Consider the following 14,465-nt stretch of genomic DNA (forward strand, 5'->3'; position numbering starts at 1 on the left):
AAGTGAGCACAGACAAAAGCATCACTTAGCTCAGCTCGGCGCGGTGGCGCACGCCTTTAATCCCAGCCCTGGGGAGGCAGAGGCAGGCGGCACCGAGAAAGCCTGTCTTGGGGAGGAGAGAAGAATCACTTATCTCAGAAACCAGCGAAGCTTCACACGGACACAGCTATTCAGACCATATATTTCAACAACACCAATTTATTGACCTTTGGATAAAGAGAATCACTTTATTACAACAATCGTTCATATCATTACAGCCAATTATTTGGTAGAGCACATAGCCAGTGTCTGAGCCTTACTTTGCTGCCAGTTGAAAACACTCTGACAAAAAGCAACTCAGAGAGGAAAGACTCCTTTGCTGTACACTTCCAGGTCAGTCCATCACTGAGGAAGTGAGGGCATGGCCTCTAGTAGGAACCTGAAGCAGACATAACTGAGGAATGCTCCTCCTGGCTTGAACTCACTCTGTAGACCAGCCTGCCTCTGCTTACTGCTCAAAGCTTAGCACCAAAGGCATGTGCTAATGCCCAGCACCCAGCAAGCTGCCTTTCTTATACAGCCCAAGACTACTTGCTGGGGAATGGTATTACCCAGTGGGCTGGGCCCTCCTCCATCAATTTACTGGATCGTCTCCCACAGCCATGCCCTCAGGCCAATCCAATGTAGACAATTCTTCAAGTGATGCTTTCCTTTCAGATGACTCTAGGTTATGGCAGGTAAGAGTTAAAGCCAGCACACCGGAGGCAGGGGCAGGTGGATCTCTGTGAGTTTGAGGCCAGCCCAGTCTACAGAGTGAGTTCCAGGACAGCCAGGGTTAAAACAGAGAAACCCTGACTCAAAAAACCCAACAAAACAGGCCAGTTGTGGCGGCACACACCTTTAATCTCACCTCTCAGGAGGCAGAGGCAGGTGGATCTCAGTCAGTTTGAAGCCAGCCTGGTCTACAAAGTGAGTCCAGGACAGCCAGGGCTACACAGAGAAACCCTGACTTAAAAACAAAACAAAACGGAGTCAAAGCTAACTATGAACCCTTTCAACTGGACACACAAACACATCACTGTAAACTACAACCTTACAATTTCTTGTCCCCAAAGTCTCTTGTTAACATCATAATACAAAACATTGTCCAACTTTAAAAATCCTCAGTCTTTAAAGACGTCAATACTTTTAAAGTTCTAAGTCACTTTAAAAGTCCAAGTCTTTTATAAAATCATGAACTCCTGTAATATAAAACATAAGTCTCATATTTTCTTATCCCAAAAGGGAAGAACCAGAGAATAGGAACAGTCACATTTAAGCAAAACCAGAATCCAACAGTGGAGTTCAATGTCCAACACTTGGGACTCACTCATGATCTGGGTCCCAAAGGCCTGGCATAGTCCCTTCTCCACTCAGTACCCTGGTAACATTTAAAGTCCACTCAGCAGCTATTTTCCTACTTTCAGGAAAGTGGATCTGCTCTTTCCCAGTCGTGAACACGATTTTGGAGGCAAAGTCCATTTCCCTCTGAGCTCATGGGCACCTGCTCTCGACAGCTCTTGAGAAGAAGACCCCATGCCACCCCAAAAGGGTGAACTGATCTACACTAAGGTCACAGGAAATTTTACCAACTTTTTGGTTAAAGGGCAAGAGTTGACTATGAAGACCTGGCCCCAGGGACCGTTACAAAGGACTCCAAAGGCCCAGCCATTGTGCATTCCCCCTTACTTGGGAAAATAAGGGGCGCCGGGCTAACGTGCAAAGGCGCGTTTCCTAGACACGGGTGGGGTACTCACCAGGCCCCGAAGGCCAAACGGCCCAAGTCCTCCAGGAGACAGCCTCGGCCCGGATGCCAGCGAGGGAAACACCGCGGCCGAGTTCTCATTGGTCCCACGCAGCCGGAAGCGCGCGCGTCCAGCGGAAGTGCTCATTCCAGTTGGTCCGCCCGGCCGGGCCTGTCAGGTAGGCGGGGCCCTGCTTCGAAACCCTGGGTTTTTTCTGGCGGGCGGCAGGCGGGAGCGCGAGAGCAGAAAGAAGTTGTCCTGTTTCTGACCCGGGAGGACCGAGAGGCGTTTCGCGGGCGTCGGATTCCCCGTCAGCTCAGGGGACCCCCCCCGGCCGCCGTGGTGCCTGCAGATCGGAGCTTCATTTCGTCCGCGGGAAGGAGCGTGGCGTCCGAGCGTTCCTTAATTCTGTTCCTGGTGGTCCTGGGCCGAGCGCCGCTCACTTCCGGCCCCGAGAAGGTGTGCTTTCTGCCCTTGCCTATTCGAGCGTCAGGGGTTGACGGTTTTCAAGGCGTGTCCTGGGTGCTGTGGCCTCACCAGAGGAAGCCTCAGAAAAAAATAAAAAAAAGACACAGGAGACACAGTCCAGGGATTAAATGCCTTCTCCTGCATCTTCCTAGGAATGCGTTTCAATTACAGGCTGCGTAACGGGAAGTCATCTGGACGGCTGGTGGCCAAAGTTCGTAAATAGCAAATAAAACTACTTAATAGTTTCCCTTGTTCTAGTTAACGCCCCCGTAGGACGTTTGAGCTTTGAGCCTCCTGTATGAACAGTTTCGCTCTCCTCCAATTGATGACATTCAGAGGCTCCCGCAATTGGCGAGTCGGGCAGTTTCGGACCCATCGGCACCGTGCACAGTACGGAATACTGGACGAATAGCTTCCACTCCAGATGACAGTGTTTGAGAGCCATTTCAGCAGTCTCAAGGAAAATGCATGACTTTTATTCAATGCTAGGTGGTGCAAGTGAGTTAAATCGTGCCTAAATCTGTAGCGTGTGGTTAAAGCTTTTAAACAGCCTCTCTATTCCCTGAAATGTATTCAAAATAACTGTGCTTCTTTGAGACTGTATTGAGGCTTGGGGGGTGTGGCCTGGTGATAGAGCACACACCTAGCATGCTGGTTCTTCCCGCTTCCTCCGAAAAGAGATAGATTTTTCTATTAAACAGTAATAACTTCTGTTAATGGTAGAGTGCTTGCATAGGCAGGAAGGAGGTCCTGGATTCAATTCCTTGTATTTTCTTAATTTTTTTCCTTTTTGGGTTTTCTTTCTTTTCTTTTTTCTTCTTTTTTTTGTTTTTTTGTTTTTCGAGACAGGGTTTCCCTGTGTAGCCTTGGCTGTCCTGGACTCGCTTTGTAGACCAGGCTGGCCTCGAACTCACAGCGATCCGCCTGCCTCTGCCTCCCGAATGCTGGGATTAAAGGCGTGCGCCACCATGCCCGGCTCCTTTTTGGGTTTTCAAGACAAGGTTTCTCTTGCGTAGCTCTGGCTGTCCTGGAACTTGCTCTGTAGACCAAGCTGGCCTTGAACTCAGAGATCCACCTGCTTCTCCTGGGATTAAAGGCGTCCATTCCTCACCCCTACCCTGCATTTTAGATTTTGTTAACTTTGATTTGCACTGATGGGAGCTAGAGAGGTGGCTCAGTGGTTAAGATCACTGTCTGCTCTTCCAGAGGTTCTGAGTTCAATTCCCAGCAACCACATGGTGGCTCACACCCATCTTTATACTGGGATTTGATAACCTTCTTCAGTCATGCAGGTGTACATGTAGCTAGAGCAGTCATATACATTAAATAAGTAAATAAATCTGAAAAAAAAAATTGGCTGGGCATGGTGGCACACACCTTTAATCCCAGCAGTTGGGAGGCAGAGGCAGAGGCAGGTGGATCACTGTGAGTTCGAGGCCAGCCTGGTCTACAAAGCGAGTCCAGGACAGCCAAGGCTAACACACAGAGAGACCCTGTCTGGAAAAGCAAAAAAAAAAAAAAAAAAAAAAGAATTGCACTGATATGTTGAAGCTCCTCAAGTAACCAAATAAAATACAACCTACTACGTTGTGGATTTATTGTCCTTACAGGTAAAATGGCTTCCAGAGGAAAGACGGAGACAAGCAAATTAAAGCAGAATTTAGAAGAACAGTTGGATAGACTGATGCAGCAATTACAGGATCTGGAGGAATGCAGGTAAAAATGTAATTATATGTTGTTACTCTGTAAATGCCTGTATCTGAGGAGAGAGCTCAAGCTCCATGGATGCAAGCCCGTGTGTGACTGTGGTCTCCATTGGAGTGTTTTATAGCACTTCGCCTGTTGAAGAAGTAAACCTCTCAAGCTTTGGAGTCATAACTTCCAGGATGTGGAAGACCTAAAATACTTAGCCTCCTGGAAATAACAAAGCTTACTTTGTCTTTAGTATTGAAAGCAGCTCTGCCGGGCTGGAGAGATGGCTCAGTGTTTAAGAGCACTGTCTGCTCTTCCAAAAGACCCGGGTTCAATTCCCAGCACCCACATGGCAGCTCACAACTGTCTGTAACTCCAAGATCTGACACCCTCACACCAATTAAAATTAAATAAAAATGTTTAAAAGAAAATTAAATAAAAATGTAAAAAAAAAAAAAAAGAAAGAAAGAAAAAAGAAAGCAGCTCTGCCTAGTATGAATTCCTAGCTAATTGCAAAAATACTGATTGTGCTGAGGATGTGGCTCTGGATGAGTGGGCGCCTAACATGCTAGAGGCCCTGGACCCAATCTCTAGCGTCGAAGAAGGAGGGATGGATGGGTGGTGAGGAAGGGAGGTGGTACACTCCTGTAATCCCAGAACAGGGAGGTGGGCGCAGGAAGCTCAGGAGCTCAAGGCCCTTCTTGGCTACACGGTGAGCTCTAGGCCAACCTGACTGTATGAGACCCTGTCTCAAAAGGTGGAGGAAAACAAGCGGATTAGTCATTATAGCTTTTAGTAGCCTTACACGGATGTTGTAAGTATTGAAGGGAAGGAGACAAGACAGTGCTTGGCCCACAGGAAGTGTTTCATAAGTGGTAGTTCACTGAGCGGAGCTGTTGCTACTTGTAGTAAATATTTAATGAGCAGCTTGCCTGGAGAATAAAAATCAGATGACAGGTGGTTGCTGTTGCTTGCAGTGTACACAGGGTGCTCCCTACCGTTGATGAGTCTGACGCTAATTGCAACTATTTAGCTGTTAGTAGATGCCTATAAAAATCTAGGTAGGGCCAGGCGGTGGCGGCGCACGCCTTTAATCCCAGCACTCGGTAGGCATAGGCAGGTGGATCCTTGTGAGTTGTGAGTTCAAGGCCAGCTTGGTCTGCAAAGTGAGTCCAGGACACCAGGGCTACACAGAGAAACCCTGTCTCGAAAAACCAAAAACAAAAAAAACAAAAAACAAAATCTTGTTAGGTACAGCACTGTCATCTCTGTAGGCAAATTGAGGTTTGGCTCTGCGCACTGCCCTCCCCATGGTTATCCCATTGATTGCTTAAAGAGAAGTCAGTGTGCGTGAGGTGTGCCTCATATTGGCAAAAGTTGTTTGGGGACAAGGGGAGATAACATGCCCTCATCCCTGAGCTGAGCCACACTGAGAGACAGTGAAAATGCCAGCAGTGTACCTCAATAAACACGTGCGCCGCCACGGTTGGAGTTTCCCGTCACCCTTGCTCTCGCATTTTCAAACTTAGATTTCTGTATTTCTCTGCTGTGAACTGTGACTTAGGGAGGAGCTCGATGGAGATGAGTATGAGGAAACTAAAAAGGAGACTTTGGAGCAGCTGAGAGAATTCAACGATTCACTGAAGAAAATCATGTCAGGAAATATGACTTTGGTAGATGAACTCAGTGGCATGCAACTGGTAAGAGGAATTTACCAATTTTTTTTTTTTTTTAATGTGTGGATTGTTCTTGTTTCATGGGTGTATTTCAGATGGAAAATATATACTTTGGAGGCCGGGGATGTAGTTTTGTGGTAGTGTACTCGCCTACTATGTACAAGACCCTAGATTCTATCCCCAACAGCTCAAAATGAAAAGAAAGAAGGAAGGAAGGAAAGAAAGAAAGAAAAACTGATTTCAAGTACCAAAACCTGTCAAAGAACACTCAAATACGACAGTCAAATACTGCGGATGTAATTGTGTGGAATATTTTGGTTAGGTTTTGCATTCCTGTATTTCTAGGCTATTCAGGCAGCCATCAGCCAGGCTTTTAAAACACCGGAAGTCATCAGATTGTTTGCAAAGAAGCAACCAGGTCAGCTGCGGACACGGCTAGCTGAGGTAAAGCTCTTCACATTGACCCAGTTGCTGTGCATGGCTTTCTTCCCAGCTCATGACCCCACTGTACCAACCTGCTGTTTAAAAATTGGTCAGTTGGTGTTAGAGCCACCTTCAATTTTCTGACAGTTTTTACCTTGGACAATTACAATTAGTTATAAATGAATGTTTAAACACCGTGTGGATATTTAAATCATCTCCAACCACTGCTACTCAGGCTCCACCTTTAATATTTTGTCCTTAACCATCTGGGCCCCTAACTTGAGACTCTACTGGGACCTCAGCATTGCTTCTGTGTGTGCACTGCCGGTCTTCTTTTCCTTCTCAGATTAATTTGTATTATTTTAAATGATGTGTGTGTTTTCTTAAGTACGTGTGTGCAGGGGCCCTTGGAAGCCAAAGGCAACAAATGCCCTGGAGCTGGAATCAGAGATGGCTGTTACCTACCATTGTGGGGGCTGGAGATGTAACCTGGGTCCTCTGAAAGAGCAGTGCGCAGTTCTTAACTGAGCCATGCCGCCTGCCTGTCAAGTACCTTTTTGTTGTTGTTCTGTTTTTTGAGACAAGGTTTCTCTACGTAATCCTGGCTGTCCTGGAACTCACTTTATAGGCCAGGCTGGCCTTGAATTTATAGCAGTCTGCCTGCCTCTGCCTCCCAAGTGCCGGGATTAAAGGTGTGCGCCGCCCCTGCCCAGTGGTTTTGTTTGTTTGTTTGTTTGTTTGTTTGTCTTTTTTGAGTAGTGGTGGTTTCCTGTCAAGCATCTTTATAAGCCTGTTACTTTCAGAAATCTGTTCATAGATTTGGATATAATTATGAACAAGCTGGTAACTTCCCTCTACAAGTAATTCAGCAGACTAGTAAGAGAACAGCCTCAGGGCGCGGAGAGATGCCTCCATTCGTAAAGGGCCAGGGAGGCAGCATATACCTGTGGTCCTAGCACTGGGAGAGAGACCAGAGGATCCTTGGGGCTCTTGCCAGTGAGCAACCCTGTCTTTAAAAAGTAAGATGGAGAGCAATTTAGGAAGACATTTAACATTGATCCCTGGCCTCATACCCAAACATGCACGTATACACATGGGAGTGCACAGGTGCACGCGCATACACACACACACACACACACACGCACGCACGCACGCACGCACACAGAAAAAGAGCATAGATTTAAATGAGATTGGTTGGACTTGAGTTCCTGCTGCACATACTGGGTGAGGTATATGACTTTTGGCAAGTTGTTTTATTCAACTTTGTACCTTCGTTTTCTTATCTGTAAAAAGGTGATTATGATCGTTTCTACATGTGGTTGTCATGTGGGTTTCATGACACTTAGAAGCTGGCTGCAGTCCCAGCTCCTTGGGAGGCAGGCACCATGAGGCCAGGCTGGACAATATGAGACCCTGTCTCAAAAATAAATAAATAGGAGCCTGGCGTGGTGGCACACACTTTTAATCCCAGCACTCGGGAGGCAGAGGCAGGTGGATCTCTGTGAGTTCAAGGCCAGCCTGGTCTATAAAAGCAAGTACAGGACAGCCAGGGCTACACAGGGAAACCCTGTCTTCAAAAACCAAAAATAAATAAGTAAATAAATAGGGCCAATGAGGTAGTGCATTGGGTGAAGGCACTTGCCACCAAGCCTGACCACCTGAGTTACATGCCTGAGCCCACATGGTGGAGGGGAGAACTGACTCCTGAAAATTGTCCTCTGAGCTCCACACATGCATTATAAACACAAATAAATAAGTAAATGTAATTAAAATAAATAAATAAATAAATAAATAAAAGTAAAGCAGGCTGGTCATGTAGCTCAGTGGTAGGGTGCTTGCCAAGTCTGAACAACACACTGGATCAAATCTCCAGCAGAAGAAAAATTAAATACATCTTAAGATTTTTTTAGCGCAAAGGTGGCTCACATCTGAAATCTCAACACTTGAGAGGTTGAGACAGGGAGATTGCTGAGAGTTCAAGGCCAGCCTGGTCTGCATAGTGACTTTAAGCCAAATTGAGCTGCAGAGTGAAACAGTTTCTAAAAGAAAACAAACAGTATAAATCATTTAGAATAGTGGTAGTGTGTAGTGCCTGCCTATGCTTCTGCCAACAGGAGTAGTGCTGAGCATAGCTCCCAGGAGAGTGGTATTAGTTAATAACCCCTTTCAAACCTAGAGAAGTGGAGACAGCTCATTGGCTAAGGGCACTGACTGCTCCTGGGGAAGACTTGCTTCAGGTGCCAGCACCTATATGGCAGATCACAAGGGTCTGTAACTGTAGTGGGAGAGGTCTGATGCCCTCTTCTGGCCTCCAAGAGTACTGCATGCACATGATGCAGGTAGAGGCAAGCAGGCAAAATACTCAGGCTCGTAAAATAATAAACCTTTTAAAAAGTCCTTGGGCTGGTGATACAGGCATTTGCCATGCAAACCTGGAGACCTGAGTTTAACCCCTGAAACCCATGTAAATAGGGAAGGAGAAAATGCATTCCATGAAGTTGTGCTCATGCTGTGGCATGCCTGCTCACTTGTGCATGTCACACACACACACACACACACACACACACACACACACAATAACAAATAAAAATGTAAAAGAAAAGGCAAAGAAAAACATCCTGTCTCCAAAAAGATAAAAATTCAGGCTGGTGAGATCGCTCAGCGGTTAAGAGCACTGGCTGTTCTTCCTGAGCAGTTCCCAGCAACCAGATGGTGGCTCATGGCCATTTATGAAGGGATCTGATGCCCTCTTCTAGCATGCAGGTGTACATGTGGACAGAGTACTCATACATTAAAAAAACACGCAAATAAGTTTTTTTAAATGTTTAAAAAAAATAAAAGTTATCAGAAAACAGCTACTTTCTGGTGGACGCTTTGGGCTGCAGTGGAGTTTACAGCTAAACAGTGTTTGTGCTACAGGGTCGGATTTAGGAGCCAGCCAGACGGCTCAGTGCAGGATGGATCCCTGAGACGCATGTAAAGGTGGCACGAGAGACAGTAATGACAATAGTCATTAGAGATGCACTAAAACTGCTATGGTGGCTCACACCTGTATTCTTAGCACTCAGGAGGCTGAAACAGGAGGGGCCCTAACACATCGTGAAGTCAGCCTGACACTTTGTCTTGAAAAACAAAAATGGAGTGTAAAACTGTTATAGGTCAGTAAGGTGTCTCAGTGGGTAAGGGCACTTGTCACCAAGCCTGATGGCCTGACCTGAGTTTGATTTTCATCTCTAGGCTCAGATGGTAGGGGAGAACCAACTCCCAAAAGTTGTCCTCTGACTCACATGAAGGCCCAGGCACAGCATGCACAAACATGCACACACATGCAGACAGAAATAGAAATAAATGAAGGGAATATTTTTTAATTCCAAAAACTTAGCAAGGTGGTGGTGTTGGTGCACAGCTTTAATCCTAGTACATGGGAGGCAGGACAGGTGGATTTCTGAGTTTGAGGCCAGCCTGGTCTACAGAGTGCGTTCGAGGACAGCCAGGACTACAAAGAGAGACCATGTTTATGTAAGAAAAATGTCAAAAAAAAAAAAAGAAAAAGAAAGAAAGAAAGAAAAATATCAAAAGCTTATTGATTCACTATGACCATGATGTTTCAGATTGTTTCAGTAGTTTTTATATTACCCAAGTAGTTTTTTTGTCATAAGAAGTAGGCCTGGAGAGCTGGATGTTCCACAGAGAGTGGCATTTTGCTCGTTTTCTTTTTCCATTTGTCTGTTTTAGATGGATAGAGATCTGATGGTGGGAAAGCTGGAAAGAGCCCTATACACCCAGCAGAAGGTGGAGATACTAACTGCTCTCAGGAAACTTGGAGAGAAGGTACTGGCATTTCATTGACTATGCTGGGTAGGACATTTGTGTTATACTTGTCACAGAACTCCTCTGTCAAGTGATCTGTAGAGGTAAGACTTTGTAGACCAAGAGGCCTCCAACTCAGATCCACCTGCCTCTGCCTTCCAAGTTCTGGGATTAAAGGTGTGCGCTACCGTGCCTGTGACCTAAGAAAACATTTTTAGTGATTTTAGGTTTATGTTATGTGTGTGAGTGTTTTGTCTGTGTGTGTGTGTGCAGTATGTACATGTGTACATGCTCAAAGCTGTCAGAAGACAGTATTGGATGCCCTGGAACTAGAGGGATGGGTGCTGGAACTGAACCTGGCTCCTCAGTAAAAGCGCTAAGTGCTTTTAACTGCTGAGCCATCTCTCCAGCTCAGTGGTCCCTGTGGCTCTTCATCCTGGCGGCTCCTAGGATGTACTCTACTGTTTTCATTCACTCACTGTTCTTTGTCTCATCTGTGTAGCTGACAGAGGATGACGAGGCCTTCCTGTCAGCCAATGCAGGTGCCTTGCTCAGCCAGTTTGAAAAAGTCTCCACAGACCTGGGTGAGTTCCCTCATTGTTCCTCTCTCCCGTTCCCTCCCGTCCACTGTACCACTCTCCTCCTCTTCCTTGACTTTACTCCTCTTCTTCCTTTTTTTTTTTTTTTTTGGTGGTTTATTTGAGACAAGGTTTCTCTGTGCAGCCCTGGCCTCGAACTCAGAAATCCACCTGCCTCTGCCTCCCACGTACTGGGATTAAAGGTGTGCATCACCGCCACCTGGTTGAGTTTTTGGAATTTAAAAAAGCTACCTTCATTTATTTCTATCCTGGAACTCACTCTGTAGAGCAGCCTGGCCTTGAACTTACCTGCCTCTGTCTTCGGAGTGCTGGGATTGAAGGTGTTCGCTACCCAGCTGCTACTTCTCTTCTGTCTGTCTTTTTTTCTGACTAAACATAGATTAAGAACAACTGAAAGAAGACCACGCAGGGAGGGTCGCTAAGGGAGACCACGCAGGGAGGGTCTCTAAGGGAGAGTGCTTTTTTTGGCTGATGTGGGTGATTGAGGCCAGGGCCTTGTGCATATTTCCGAAAGCTGGGTGTGTCCTGCAGCTCTAGACTGACAGAGAACATGCTTGAGACAACATAATGGCCTTTTCTTGAGTTGAGTTTAATTTGCTTTCGTCTGTGTAGGGGTGTTTGTGCATATGAGTGCAGGTGCTTACAGAGGCCAAATGAAAGCACTGGATCCCCAGATTTTAACTTACAGGGGGCTGTGAGCTACCCACGTGGGTACTGGGAGAACAGTTAGTACTCTTAACCACTGAGCCATCTCTCTAGTACAGAAGTATTTTCTTTTTTTGTTTTTTGTTTTGTTTTTGTGTTTCGAGACAGGGTTTCTCTGTGTAATAGCTCTAGCTGTCCTAGAACTGGGCTACCACTGCCCAGCCCAGAACTATTTTATTTTACTTCCCTCCCCCAGACAGGTTTTCCCTAGCCCCACTGTTCTAAAATAAAATAAAGTAAGACAGACATATTTTCAAAAATTTACATGCCATGGGCTGGAGAGATGGCTCAGTGGTTAAGAGCACTTCTAGAGGTTCTGAGTTCAATTCCTGGCAACCACATGGTGGCTCACCACCATCTATAATGTGATCTGATGCCCTCTTCTGGCCTGCAGGTGTACATGCAAATAAAGCACTCATATATAAAATAAATAAATAAAATCTTTTTTAAAAAGTTACATGCCAAGAAGCCAGAGAGATGGTTCATCGCTAAGAACACTGGGCTGCTCTTCCAGAGGGCCTGGCTTCAGTTCCCAGTACACGCTTGCTAGCTAGCTACATCTGTAATCCCAGTTCCAGGGCGTCTGATGCCCTCGTCTGGCCTGTGGACACCAGGCATGCACACAGTGCACATCCACATGTGCAGCCAAAACACCCAGACACAGAAATAATTTTTATAAATCACTTACCTTTTAATTGTTTAGTGTGTGTGTGTGTGTGTGTGTTTGTGTGCGTGCGTGCGTGTGTGTGTGTGTGTGCTCATCCACGCTCTCATGCACTACTGTGTTGTGTAGGCTGGCCTTCATTTTCCTGCCTCAGCTCCTAAGCAGCTGAGATTATAGGCACACAGAAGGAGGGGATCCAGATGGCAGTGGCAGTGTGGGCTTAGCACATCTGGTTTTCTGTTCTGTACCCATGTGGTACACCCCTCACGACCCAGGCTGTAAGTGCATTTGAAGTGACCTTTTTACTTTGTGTTTTTTCCTTAGGCTCTGGGGACAAGGTCCTTGCTCTGGCAGGGTTTGAGGTTGAAAAAGCCAAGAAATGACGGTGTGGTGGGTTTGGTGCTGCCAGCCCTGCTCTTACCGCACATGGTGCTTTCATCCTGAGGACTCAGCAGCATTGCCAAGCAATAGAGATTCAAAATGCAGTGACAGCCCAAGAACAGGTGACATGGAGACAATTGGCTTCTGCTTAGGGTCCACGTCCTTTCTTTTTGTGGGCTCCCTTCTTAAATGACCCTGGGCTTGTTGGGACAGAGGGACTTTGTTCACGACAGTTTGTTGTGTTAAGATGTCTTGTATTTAGCGCTGATGGGAGTGAAAGCTGTAAGCCAGTGACCCTGCCCTGATTCTTGTCCACACGCCTTGGGATGAGCAGCACAGTAGTGTCACTAGCCCTCCCATGTCTGTAGAATCTTAGAAACCTTTTCATTTTTACCCAGAAGGAGCATGTGATCTGCCTAAAGTCACATTAGACAGAGCTGGGGCTATGGCTCAGGTGTCCTGACTCCTACTTCTGTTTCTTTATCCTGTACCAATTTTTTTTAAATAGTTAACTTGTATTTGTGCAAGTAGGCGTCTATGAAAATTCAGTGTCCTAACGAGAGCTGAGTGGGCACTGAGGGACTGTTCCCAGCCTCTGAGCAGGCGGCATGAATGGCCCCATTGTATCTCTAGATTTCTAACAGGCAACAATGGGAGCCCTGTTGAGGGCCTCCTAAAGTAACTTAACCTCCTGCCTCGTCTCAGTGGGGCGGCAATAGGAAATGGCAGCCCAGGCCCTCTTGGTGCAACCTCTCGCCAACTCTGAGGGTGGTAACAGTAAGTTACTAGCAAGTGTGCAGTTTGGGGAGAAACAGAAAATAAGTTCTGAGGAAAGCAAGGTTTTCCCTGAGAGCCATGGCTCTGCATGGGCAGACGCACAGCCACGTCCCTGGTACACACATGCGTTCCCAGGCACTGCCTGGATTGTAGTCCTTTCTGTGGTTCTCAATGATTTTGTTCTTTTCACTTTATACAAATTAAAAACATTTTTACTGCTTCTTATAAACTTAAATTCTACTAGGTGCTTTGCCAACTGGACAAATTAGGGGACCTCAGCTATGTAAATGCCTTATTTGGAACTTGTATTTTGTATTTTTTGAGAGGGGTGGGTCTCTGGGCCAGCAAGATGGCCCAGAGGGTAAAGGTGCTTGCTGACAAGCCTGATGACCCGAGTTTAATCCCCAGATCCACCTGGTGAAGGAAGAGAATTGACTTTTACAAGTTGTCTTCTGACTTCCACATATGTGCCATGGCCCATGTGTGTACACACGTACACAGGCATATATACACACAATAAATGAAAAAACAATTGAAAAGGGGTCTTCCTGTGTTGCAGTCTTAGGTGCAAACCCTTTGGCCTCCTCCTCCCAAGAAGCCATGCTGTAGCTGAGTGGGCTGCTCCTTCCTGTCTCCTGACTGTCACTCACTGAAATGTAGCACGCCGCGAAAGGCTCCTCATCCACTATAACAACGGTGCTGTGTGTATGCCACCACTGCGTCAGAGCGATGAAGGTCATATTAACACAAAAGTCATGGTTTCGCAGTGTAGATGCAGGACTGCTGTACAGCTACCAACAGCACCAAGTCATTCCTGTCACCCTTGCAGGAGAGCCTGCATGTAGTAAGCAATCATTCCTCAATGCTTTCCTCTCAGCACTGTGGTACCCACTGTCTGCTCTCTGACTGCTATGGACGTACCTCTCTGGATAGCTTAGATGAGCACGTGATTATACACTCTGTGGCCTTCTTATAGATCTGGCTTCTTTATGCAATATTTTTAGGGATAACCCACATTGTAACACATTTCAATACTTCATTCCTTTATTTTTTTTGTTTGTTTGTTTGTTTTGTTTTTTTGAGAAAAGATTTCTCTGTGATAGCCTTGACTGTCTTGGACTCGCTTTCTAGACCAGGCTGGCCTTGAACTCACAGCGATCCGCCTGCCTCTGTCTCCCGAGTGCTGGGATTAAAGACGTGCGCCACCATGCCTGGCTACTTCATTCCTTTTTATGGCTGAATAACACTCCACAATGTAACTACTACATTTGTTTAGCCATGTATTTGATGAACATCTGACTTGTTTTCACCTTTCAGTCTTTATGAACAGTACCACTATGAAAATTTCTACACAAGTATTTGTTGAATTCCTATTTTCAGTTTCTGTTGGGTCAGTACCTAGTAATAGAATTGTTATGTTGAATTTTAAACTGCAGTAAGATTATCCTTTGCCTCGTGGTCCCCCACTAAACAAAGGAAGGAATCTAGAGCTATTTTTCATTTGAAA

General features: G+C 46.0%; 1 protein-coding gene across 2 annotated transcripts; it reads left to right on the forward strand.

The window, feature by feature from the left end:
- Positions 1 to 1,900: 1,900 nt before the first annotated feature.
- Positions 1,901 to 13,064, forward strand: Lzic (leucine zipper and CTNNBIP1 domain containing). Of its 2 annotated transcripts, none has more exons than XM_051172183.1 (7): positions 1,901 to 1,941; positions 3,842 to 3,947; positions 5,488 to 5,623; positions 5,945 to 6,043; positions 9,758 to 9,853; positions 10,335 to 10,416; positions 12,125 to 13,064. In XM_051172183.1, exons 2-7 carry the CDS (start codon positions 3,847 to 3,849, stop codon positions 12,181 to 12,183), a joined length of 573 nt encoding a protein of 190 aa, XP_051028140.1. In that variant the 5' UTR covers positions 1,901 to 1,941; positions 3,842 to 3,846; the 3' UTR covers positions 12,184 to 13,064. The 2 variants fall into 2 exon arrangements, with proteins under 2 accessions (XP_051028140.1, XP_051028139.1); XM_051172182.1 differs by lacking the exon at positions 1,901 to 1,941 and adding an exon at positions 2,096 to 2,222.
- The last annotated feature ends 1,401 nt before the right edge of the window (positions 13,065 to 14,465 follow it).

The sequence above is a fragment of the Acomys russatus genome, chromosome 29 (genome assembly GCF_903995435.1).
Source record: "Acomys russatus chromosome 29, mAcoRus1.1, whole genome shotgun sequence".
NCBI classification, from domain to species: Eukaryota; Metazoa; Chordata; class Mammalia; order Rodentia; family Muridae; genus Acomys; species Acomys russatus.

Coding starts and splice junctions, on each gene's coding strand:
- Lzic (XM_051172183.1), top strand. CDS start 3,847: ATGGCTTCCAGAGGAAAGACGGAGACAAGCAAATTAAAGCAGAATTTA. Junction 5,624..5,944: donor AACTCAGTGGCATGCAACTG/GTAAGAGGAATT, acceptor CTGTATTTCTAG/GCTATTCAGGCAGCCATCAG. Junction 9,854..10,334: donor TCAGGAAACTTGGAGAGAAG/GTACTGGCATTT, acceptor TCATCTGTGTAG/CTGACAGAGGATGACGAGGC.